Genomic DNA, 11729 nt, shown 5'->3' with positions numbered 1-11729 from the left:
CCCTATGAGTTTAAATGTGTTGTATATTATCCCGCGCAGGTTTCTGAATTAGTTTATTTAAAAGATCTGTTCAGACGAACCGATTCGGGGGGATCATTAACTGGTGGAACTTCCGTTCCTGTGAACTTTGTGTTTCACTCCGGACTCAATATCGAGAGACACTCTTCGCCAGCTGATTTCTAACAGTGCAGACGTGTACATTAAGTAGTAATTTTAATCGTTTATGTGCTTTGTTTCCCCCCCTCTCATCGGATCACATTAACTCGTGTTTATTGGAATAGAGGGTCTTTACAGAAGAAATGACCACCGTTGAGGAACTGAGGCTGCGAATCCGTGAGTTAGAAAATGAACTCATTAAATCCAAACAGAAGCAAAGTGATGCTGAACATCATCTCAGACCAAAGATTGATAAAATGAGCGCTGAGGTCGTAGACTCAAATCCATACAGGTGAGCATTTTGATCCTGCTGTGTGTCTATTGGCTGACATCTGGAAGGCTTATAACGTTACCGGTGCAATTTTCACATTAATTAAATGTCTTACAGTCGTCTAATGGCACTCAAAAGGATGGGGATAGTGCAAGACTATGAGGTAAACATGCGTATTTATTCTTTTATGAGACTTTTATGTTGTTGACTTCTTGTTCAGATGACAGCTATTCACCTGCTGTCATTCTCAGAGAATCCGCTCGTACAGTGTGGCAGTAGTGGGAGTTGGAGGGGTGGGGAGTGTCACTGCAGAAATGCTCACCAGATGTGGCATTGGTAAGGTAAAGCACCTTTACCATCATTCCTCAATATTCAGATCTAATATATGTAGTGTCATGTGGCATTAGGAGGCATGAATCAAATGTAGAGATGCACTGATTGGCCAGTATATAGCGTGGTGCACCCCTAATGTTGTTCAATTAAAAATGGTGCATTCCTCAAGCCTTGCATTCCTGTAGTGTTTAGTGTGGAACACAGGAGGGAAGCCAATAGCATAACCCCTGGAGACATGCCTCGGCTCTGCAGTAACCGACTGTCATGCCTCTTTCTGCTGTGTCTGTGATTTCTTCCCCTGCAGTTGCTGCTGTTTGACTATGATAAGGTGGAGCTGGCCAACATGAACCGCCTCTTCTTCCAGCCACATCAGGCAGGACTCAGTAAAGTTCAGGCTGCAGAACACACTCTTAGGTAAAGGGGCAATTTATCTTAAAAAAATGAACATTCTGTCATCGTTTACTCACCCTTAAAGGATTAGTTCACTTTAAAATGAAAATCACCCCATGATTTTTACGCACCCTCAAGCCATCCTGGGTGTACATGACTTTCTTCTTTCAGACGAATACAATCTGAGTTATATTAAAAAATATATCCTGGCTCTTCCAAGTTTTATAAAGACAGTGGATTGCAGATCGAACCGATTGAAGCTCAAAAACGTGCATCCATCCTTCCATCATAAACAAACTTTACACGGCTCCGGGGGGTTAATAAAGGCCTTCTGAAGCAAAGCAATATGAAAATATTTATATTTTAACAAAGTAAAATTTTAGCTTCCGGCCAAACGCAGTCTACTTGCCCCTAATGTGCAACTCATGTGTAGTGCGTCATTGTGTAGCGTAAATATCAGCAGTACGTCGCATTACTTGCATAAGTTGTGCTTTACACTTAAGTGGAATCCGTATGTTCGTTTGGCCGGAAGCTAGTTATTTTACTTTATAAAGTTTTAAATATTAATATTTTTCTTACACAAACTCAGCGTTTTGCTTCAGAAGGCATTTATTATCCCCCCAGAGCCGTGTGAAGTTATAATGGATGGGTGCAAGTTTTTGAGCTTCAATCTGTTGGTTGCAATCCACTGCCATTATAAAACTTGGAAGAGCCAGGATATTTTTTAATATAACTCCGATTGTATTCGTCTGAAAGAAGAAAGTCATATACACCTAGGATGACTTGAGGGTGAGTAAATCATGGGCTAATTTTCATTTGAAAGTAAACTACTCCTTTAAGTTGTTCCAAACCTGTTTGAGTTTCTTTATTCTGTTGAACACAAAAGAAGATCATTTGAAGAATGTTGGTAACCAGACAGTTGACGGCACCCATTGACTTCCATGGTAGAAAGAACTGTCTGGTTTCCAACAATCTTCAAAATATCTTCTTCAATAATTCATTTTTGGGTGAACTATCCCTTTAAGCTACACATAAACACATTCAAGAGTACACTGCATTGAAGGGGATTTTATATATAAATTTCTATTTCAAACAAAGAATTCTGAAAAAAATGCATCACCGTTTCCACAAAAAATATTAAGCAGCACAACTGTCAGCACAACTACAGGGTAACATGCAAACTTTTACATTCAATTTGAATGAAAATTAAACATTGATAAAAATACATGTTTCTTGAACACTAAATCAGGATATTAGAATGATTGCTGAAGGATCATGTGACACTGAAGTAATGATGATGAAAATTCAGCTTTGACATCACAGGAATAAATTACATTTGAAATGTATTCAACTAGTTTTTTATTTTATACATTTCCACAATAAGTTTCACTGTATTTCTGCTCCAATAATACGAGCATACAAGACTAAATCTTACCAATCCCTGTCTTTTAAATAACACACACACACACACACACACACACACACACACACACACACACACACACACACACACACACACACACACACACACACACACACACACACACACACACACACACGTTTGCTGAGCTGTCTAAATGGGACATTATTTTTATTTACAGTTAGTTACAAATGCTATATCCTACTACACCCTAATAGAAAAAAACAAAACTTAATTTACTTACGAATTATGTGTTTTTTGGAGCTTTTGTCAGGTTTAAATTTGTCCCCTAAAAAATCACACACACACACACACACACACACACACACACACACACACACACACACACACACACACACACACACACACAGTATTATTTTCTTATTAATGAAAATCTACCTCAACTGTAATGTGGATTGGAAATTATGAATTGAGTGGTCACGAATTTGCCAACATTTTAATGTATTTTAGCTGATTAATTTCTTATATTGCTGTGTTTTCCTGCACAGGAACATTAATCCAGATGTTGCTTTTGAGACCCACAATTACAACATCACCACAATGGACAACTTCACGCATTTCATGGAACGCATTAGGTGATTCTTTTTTTACTGCCTCAAAGTTTTCTCCCTCATTTCGATTTGGTTATAATGAACAGTCTTGGTTTTGTGTTTTCAGTCACGGAGGACTTGAGGGGAAGCCTGTAGATTTGATCCTCAGTTGTGTTGATAACTTTGAGGCTCGGATGGCCATTAATACAGTGAGTTCTTTGCATTAAACTACTTTTAGCTATCGAAATAACTATATTTGTTGTTTATATCTTTTTTTAATACTTTTTTGGGCAAATTTGTGAAAATATAAAACTATGAAGCCATTTAGCCACTACAAATCAGCAATTACACTACACTGCAAATGATCAGCAATTAAGTTTGCTTCTCTCTCTCATAGGCATGTAATGAGCTGGGTCAGACCTGGATGGAGTCAGGCGTCAGTGAGAACGCAGTTTCTGGACACATCCAGCTCATTATCCCTGGAGAAACGGCTTGTTTTGCTGTATGACAAACACTCACGCCCAAAATAACAAACAACGGGCCAGATTTACTAACAGCTTGCATCAGCGCAAACCCTCTTGTGGCGTTAAAAACCTACTCTGTCATGATTTACTGAAGACATGCAGTGAAAAATTACAGTTATTTTTTGCGGCTGACCGTATTGCATATGCGTTTGTAGGAGTTTACCTTTCTGACGCAAAAATTATGGGAGGAGAGTATTTAAATGAATCACGCAATGCGATTGACTAAGGTTTGTGCTTGTCAATTTACGGGTATTTGCACCATTTTTTAATGCCCAAAAAAGCTGGAATAGTTAATCTAAAAATGAATATTGTCATTAATTACTCTCACCCTTACACCATTACCATTACATTCCAAACCCATAAGACTTTTGTTCATCTTTGAAATACAAATGAAGATGTTGCTGTCCCCCCGTAAACAGCTACGCAACTGAAACTTTGACGCTTCAAAAAATTCATAAAGGGATTGTAAAACTAAGAAATGATCGTTTTATATGATGAACAGATTGAATTTAAGCTTTTATTCACATATAAACATTCATCAACTCACACATCAGTTATAGTAAATGAAAGCTCAAGAATGTTCTCTTGATGTGCAAGAAACAATGAGGTTCGTTTGAGCTTCAGCAAGAGCCAATGAGGTTCATTCTCACGTGTCAAGTAGGTTGATGTTCGCTGAAATGTGAATAAAATCCTAAATTAAATTTGTTCATCATATAAAGTGATCAAGTCTTCTGAAAATTTTGACTAAACCATTCACTTCATATGCATTAGTTTTACTACGCAACTACCTTTTGAAGCGGCAAAAAGGTAGTTGCGTAGCTGTCAATAGAGGTACAGAAAGCTCTCAGATTTCATCAAAAAGATCTTCATTCGTGTTCTGAAGATGAAAAACAGTCTCACAGGTTTGGAACGACATGAGGGTGAGTAATAATGACAGAATTGCACTCCCATCTGCACTTTTTATGGGATTGCGCTTTCACGCTAATTTGCCCTGTTTTGTAAATCTGGCCCTATGAATATGAATTGAATCATGAATTAAATGATCTTACAAACCATCTCATACTGTATGGTTGTACACTCTAAACATTGGTTAATTCTGTCAAATCAAATGGGTGGGAAAGTTAACAGTGGTCTGATGCAGTTCTGTCTGTGTCAGTGTGCACCTCCCCTCGTCGTGGCTGCAAATATCGATGAGAAGACGTTGAAGAAGGACGGGGTGTGTGCCGCCAGCCTGCCCACCACAATGGGAGTGGTCGCCGGTCTCCTTGTGCAGAATGTCTTGAAGTAAGACCTCATCACAATCCTAAGGATTCAACACAGGCCTAACCATACGCATTTGAACCCTATAAAGCCTACTGTATTATATTTGATATGCATTTTTGGTAACACTTTAGTTTAGGGTTCAATTCTCACTATTAACTAGTTGCTTAGTAGTTAGCATGCATACAACTAGGATATTGGCTTTTTATTAGTACTCATAAAACACATATTAATTCCTTATTCTGCATGACCATATTCTACATCCCTTAATCCTACCCAATACCTAAACTTAACAACTACCTTACTAACTATTAAAAAGCAGTAATTAGGAGTTGGAGGCAAGATTCGTAGTTAATAGTGAGAACTGGACCCTAATCTAAAGTGTGACCGCAATTTTCTAAGGTCTCTCAATTAATCAACATGGTCAAAACTTACACAATCTGCTACACGCTCTGTCGTCTGATTAATAGCTCATACTTCTCAGCAAGTAAAAGGCCTTTTAGCATAATTATAAAAACCCTCAGGTTGTGGTGCATGTCTTGTTGCTGTGAAATCTTTAACAATTTTTATAAAGTAAAAGAAAGAAGGACTTTTACATTGATAATATTTCAAGATGAACATTTACCGAACTGAAGCAACTTGGGGTTACTTGATTATCCATAAATCATTTTAAAATGTATCAAATATGATACCTTAGGCTTTTGAGGAATGTTTCTTTGTACAGCTCTCAATCATCATTGTATTGCAATACAATATATATTTTGCCCCTCACAATAAAAATTACAACAAGGCTTTAAGCATATAACTAAGCATTTAAATATCATCTTACTAAGATTATTAGAAGTTAAGAGTGATATTTTATATTAAGTAGTCTGATGTACTGTTATAAAGATCTCATTGATTTAAATTCGAATTTTTGGACACATAAATATCAGCAACTCCACCAAATTGCTTATTTTTGGTCAGTTTTGGCCTCTGAATAAAATTTTAAGTGTGAGCTCAATATTCTCCACTATAATACTATATATGAGTCATAAAAGCGTGATTGTATCAAATATGATACTGAAAAAATTCTATATTTTCACTATCGAAAAAGGTTAATTAAACATCAATTTAAACAAAACAATTCTTAATATAATTTCATATGTCAGGCTTTACAGGGTTACACAGATTACACACAGATTACACACAGATTATTTACACAGATTAGCACAGGCCTAACTGGTGTATCCTATTTCAGTTTAGTTACTAATTATTGCCATTACTTTGTGGGTAGTAAATGCTGTAGTATCACATAAATGCCATTAGATGGCAAAATAAAGCCATTTTTTGTCCTAGAAGGGGTTAACTGAACCATGCAAACTCCCCAGCCAAACCCTTTAGCCCATGGTCATTTCAAGTCCTTAGAGGTCCTGCCCTGTCAGTACGGTTCCAAAGGACTTTAAAACACAAGGCCTGGAATGACATTGTCTGTATTGTAGGTATCTGTTGGGGTTTGGGACAGTGAGTTATTACCTGGGCTATAATGCCATGCAGGATTTCTTCCCAAGCATGGCAATGAAGGCCAACCCACAGTGTGATAACGCGCACTGCAGACGACAACAGGAAGAGTACAAGGTGACACTTCTACAGTCCACATGCAAACATAAACACAATTTTTTTTGAAGAAAACTATACAACTATGATTCCATCCAGTCGGATGATATCAAACATGTTTGACAGAGTGGATTTTAGAACACATTTTCATTTGTGACGCATCCCCTAGCAACAAGCCACATGTGTTTGTGTTCTGACCGACGTGAAAGTCTAGTAGTGCATGATCCTCAGTCGTTTAGTGTATGATGCCCCAGTTTTTTTTCTCTGTAACCATTTACAAAGTTGGCAAGTGTATGATGCCTAGTGTTTTCAAATCTGTTCAGATTTTAAAAGTAGTGTATTCCCGCCTTATTTTTGCACATTGATAGTTAAGTCAGAGTTAAGTGTGATTTATTGATTAATAATTACAGATTATTAAACCACAACATCATTGAATTCTTTATTTTTGAACTCCCAAGGGTGCTCATTCATTTTTATGTAAAATTTTATTTAAAAAATTTCAGACAATTTATTATTGGCCTGATTCTGACTGCTGAGTAGTTACACAGTTACAAAATATTAACGTGACTGTTTCTATGCAAGTTACATAATAAGTGATGTAAATAAAGGCATACTGGGGGAAAAACCAAATCAATATTAGCAGCCTATCATTGGTTATTCATTGCTTATTTTCCAGAAAAAAGAAGCAGAACAGCCAAAGCAAGAAGTGGTTGAGGAAGAAGAGGAAGTGGTTCATGAAGACAATGAATGGGGTTGGCATCACACACAAAACACAAAAAGATTCTTCATTCATAAAACAGAAATGTGTTAACGTTTGTAAGCTTGAACCAGTATGTTTTCTGACAGGCATTGAGTTGGTGTCAGAGGTGTCAGAGGCGGAGCTTCAGGACGCATCAGGACCGGTACCAGATCTACCAGAGGGCATTAATGTAGCCTACACCATACCTAAGAAAGTACGACCCACTGAAATATAATAACACTTGGCTTTTTTTAATGCAGGAAAAAATCCAGAAAAAAAATAAGTAAACATTTAATTAAAGCTACACTGTGTGATTTTTACCCCCATCTAGCGGTGAAAAGGTATATGACCATCCAGTGAATATCAGTTTTATGTTTTTGTAATTTTTTGACCAATTCATTGCTAACATTAGCTATCAGGTTCCCAGACGAATGCAAGCTAATCTTAGTAAAGTAACTTTTATCAGTGCTATCATTATTCTGTATATTGTACGACATCACTAGCGTAAGGCAAAGTTTACATTGTAGGCTATATCATTTTCTCTATAAACAGAGATCAGTTGATGTGATGGAGGTGCGAGGGAGAGGTAGAGGGAAGGGAAAAAATAAAAACAGGGCCGGTACCAGTGAATTGCGGAAACGCGAAAGGCGAAGCTTGAATTAACGGGTATGTCCCTCTTTGGCTAATGTACTTTCAAGTTGGAGGGGCAACATGGCGACCGACATTCGAACCCCTCACCCGTATGTATTTTCAATGGCATATTATACACTCACGAGAATACTTTATTACTCGAACGAAGTAAATATACAATAATGAGCACATATATTTTTGAAAGAACTAAGTGTTTTTAGCTAAGAATAAACTAAAAAAGTTACACAGTGTAGCTTTAAGGTAAATGCAAATAATGTTTTAGGCCAGATCAATAATGCCTCGAATATCCTAAGAAAACATAACATGCAATAACCTAACAAACAATTATACTTATGTTTGGGGTTAGTAATAAAAAAATAAATTAATACTTTTTTATTCAGCAAGGATGTATTAAATTGATCAAAAAAACGGTTTTAAACATTGATAATAATCAGAAATGTTTCTTGAGCAGCAAATTCAGCTTTGCATCACAGGAATAAATTACATTTTAAATTATATTCAAATAGAGAAGAGTTCATTTAAATTGTAATATTATTCACAATATTACTGTTTTTACTGTATTTTTTAACAAATAAATACAGACTTTGTGAGCATCGTCTCTATTTCCTATTGTTTACATGTAATATCCCATGTGTTCTTTCTCTTTGCCAGGATGGAGTATCAGGGGATACCGTGGAGGAAACAGAACAGAGTTTAGAGGAGCTGATGGCTCAGATGAAAAATATGTAAGGAAGACGGAACCGACATCCTTGAACTCTCCCAAAATCAAACTCATTATTATTTTGTACTTTGTAAACATGTAACATCTGAGGTCTCATACTAAATCAGTTTGGATTTAGTTTTTTATTGTTTTTGCAAAACAACCTGTAACCTGTGTACAGGTTTACTTCGACTGAAAGTCTTAATACTGAATTGCCATCATTGTTACTCTTTTGTTTGTGCAGTGTTGAGGTTTCAGAGTTGGCAATGGTTAACAGAACTAATTGTAATGCCTATATTAACAGCTGAGGAGGAAATGGATATAACTTCAGCCACACATATAAATATAATCGTGTCATCTCTTATATTGTCCGTGCTTGTAGACACTCACCCAGATATTATAAAGAACATCACACAAATATTTTCAGACAATTTATCATCGGCCTGATTCTGACTGCTGTATTGAATGGTGTGACATTGGAATAATGCAAAAGAAAATAAATTTATTGTTGTTACATTCTATTCAGCTTTTCCACTGCAATGAGTAAAAAAAATCTCTTCAACTGTTTTCATTCAATTATGCATTTATTGGTACAATCTTTTGTGCATGGATCATGTGCATTAGAATAATTTGGGTATAAAACACCTTTTGGCAGTGAAGTTAAAAAACAACACCTAAACACTTGCGCAAATCTTCAAATACAATACAATGTAATGTAATACAAGACATTATGGAAGGTTAAAGTAAATTATTCTATAATCAGCATGTTGTCCCAGAATTCAACAGTTACAAGATGATTTTGCTACAAAATTAGGCACATTAGTAGACTAAATCTGCTTTAGCACCTTTCCAAATAGTGTTTAAATATTAGCATTTTAAGCATTTGCAGACACTGAGAAATTGGAGTTTGGTATTTCTACCATGATTTTGCATCCATACAATCTTTTATATTTGTATTCATTCATTCATTCATTCATTCATATATCCCTCCTATGTAAACAGGTCTGGCCATCAAAACGTGGCACATGCAATTACATAGCAAGGTATTTCACATTAGAGACAATCTGCAGAATTAAAAAAAGCACACAAAAAACAGTACCATTTCTAAATAAAATATCAATATATAGGTCATAATATCATATGGATGTAGATGCACTTTTCAGCTGAACAGTCATTGTATAAAATAAACCACATATACTGGCACTGCATTACAAGAAAAAATATTTCACATGCTGTGCTCTGTGGTGTTACTCAAATGTGAGACCTTTATAATAAATAAGATATTAAATATAATAAAATCAGATCTTTTATTGAATACCTGAAAGATAATCTCATGTTATTACTCTTCTATGGCTATGTATGACAGTTGTCCTTTTGTAATACTGTTGCACTTTACAGCTGTTCTCAAGGTTAGATATGAAAGTCAAGGTGCAAAATTAGGCCAGAGTTTTTTTCCAAAATTATCATGCTTCACTTCAGTGAGTCTGTAAGCAACTGCTGCACAAAGTTATGCTCAGATTAATTTCCATATCCTGAAGTCAGCAGTGATAGAAACGATGTGAATAGATAACTCATTAGCTTTTTGGCATCTCACTTCACATGCCATGTGATGTGAGTGACTATATTTGTTTCCAGGATGTTTGTACTGTGCAGGTGAAAAGTGCTTTGGAATAGACATGATTCTTGAAATACAAAGGTAAATACACTTTACATTACTGTTGACATATATTCATACTCAAGTTTATAATTGTCAGTGATAATTGAAAAAAAGAAATGTGTATATCAAACATATATAGCGGGACAATGTAAATAATATTTTTGCATTGCATGAACATTCAATAACTATGGAGGCCTGGAATTGGCTACTTTTTCACCTTACACCTTCACATTTTGTATCTACAGCTTAATTTTTTTTATTACTGCGACTTTTCAGGCATTTGCGACTTCACATCCCGTAATTGCAATGCAATTTTTCCTAATTGCGCCTTCATCTGTCCTACTGTAATTGTGATGCTTTTTCTCGTAATTGCAACTTCGTATCTAACTTGACTTTATATCTCCTAAATGCTTTTATTTTAAGATTCAAAACTTTAAAAATTACCTTTTTTTGTTTTACTCTGAGGTAGCATTCCATAAAAATAACACCATTCTGTTCATGATCATTTCACTAAACTATTTTACAACACCTCTTAGTTAAACAGCAGTGTACTTGAAATGTCACTGGAATGCTGATGCGAGAGTGATGTGTTACAACAGTAACACATCACATACAACAGTGTGTGTTGTATGTGATGCACATACAACAGGACAATCACAGGTATAAAGTGCTTACTTTCTCAGGTTTTGCCTTTTTGAGAAAGAGCACCCAGTGGCAGTGAGCGATACATTTGAGACACTGATGATTTATACTGTAAATTACAGTAGGGATTGGAACGTAGTTGGATCCCAATCCATATTTGATTGTACCATGTAGACTTCACATGCTTGAGGCATTCAAACACAGGCCTGAACATAACAAGTGTGGCCGACATGGATTCATTAATAGAGGCAAGAGTACACCGTAGTTAAGTGTTGAGGGGTCCCGTTCAGGTGTCACCTTGAGGCGTGAGGAAGGGCAGGGTTTCGCAGGCTAAAAGTGTCGCCACTGGATGAGTGATGTGAGGGGGCCTTACCACACACCAGAGACGGCTCTGCCTCCTTTATTTCCATTGCTCGCTTGTACAGTTCAGCAGCTTTCTCGAAATCTCCCTCTTCATAGCTGAAAAAAAGAGTGGTTGCAATTGTGCTGTTACTAGGGTGTTCTGAATAATTGTCATGTGGCTACTTACTAGTCCAAGTCATAATGTATATGGTTTAGACAAGACTTTTCCTCTATTATTAACATTAAAATATATAATTTACTATAAAATATAAAACAATATTTCCAAGGGACAGCATAATGAAAACAGCAGGGGGCCTAATACAGACCCCTGAGGCACTCCATATTTGAGTGCTGTAAATATTCTTTTTGCAAAGACTACAGACAATGCCAACCCTTGCGAAGACTCCAGATGATGCCAACTTTGAATCAACATTCAAAATGTCATATTATCCTTACATTGTTATATTACATGCATTACATTAGCTGTACATTACTGT

The 11729-nt window shown here is 36.2% G+C and overlaps 2 protein-coding genes across 3 annotated transcripts in view; one reads left to right on the top strand and one right to left on the bottom strand.

Annotated features, from left to right (window-relative positions):
• Nucleotides 1-84: 84 nt before the first annotated feature.
• Nucleotides 85-9336, top strand: uba5 (ubiquitin-like modifier activating enzyme 5). The gene is made up of 12 exons (XM_079602124.1): nucleotides 85-448; nucleotides 545-590; nucleotides 679-768; nucleotides 1065-1174; nucleotides 3080-3166; nucleotides 3249-3330; nucleotides 3519-3623; nucleotides 4802-4929; nucleotides 6387-6522; nucleotides 7178-7253; nucleotides 7348-7454; nucleotides 8543-9336. The coding sequence occupies exons 1-12, from the start codon at nucleotides 300-302 to the stop codon at nucleotides 8618-8620; spliced, it is 1194 nt and encodes a 397-aa protein (XP_079458250.1). The 5' UTR covers nucleotides 85-299; the 3' UTR covers nucleotides 8621-9336.
• Nucleotides 9161-11729, bottom strand: part of nphp3 (nephronophthisis 3) — a 31655-nt gene continuing 29086 nt past the window's right edge. For both annotated transcript variants that reach the window (XM_079602115.1, XM_079602114.1), the window contains exon 28: nucleotides 9161-11349. In XM_079602115.1, the coding sequence (XP_079458241.1) occupies nucleotides 11184-11349 (166 nt within the window). In that variant the 3' untranslated portion in view covers nucleotides 9161-11183. The remainder of the gene's footprint in view (nucleotides 11350-11729) is intronic.

Source organism: Phoxinus phoxinus, assembly GCF_949152265.1.
Source record: "Phoxinus phoxinus genome assembly, chromosome: 24".
NCBI lineage: Eukaryota > Metazoa > Chordata > Actinopteri > Cypriniformes > Leuciscidae > Phoxinus > Phoxinus phoxinus.
Note: the sequence above shows the minus strand (reverse complement) of the source record. Positions and strands in the feature narration are given on the sequence as shown.

Bases quoted from the DNA above. Each gene is read 5' to 3' on its own strand.
- uba5 (XM_079602124.1), top strand. From the start codon at position 300: ATGACCACCGTTGAGGAACTGAGGCTGCGAATCCGTGAGTTAGAAAAT. The intron at 3,331-3,518 runs GTGAGTTCTTTG...TCTCTCTCATAG, and splicing joins CTCGGATGGCCATTAATACA to GCATGTAATGAGCTGGGTCA. The intron at 3,624-4,801 runs GTATGACAAACA...TGTCTGTGTCAG, and splicing joins GAGAAACGGCTTGTTTTGCT to TGTGCACCTCCCCTCGTCGT.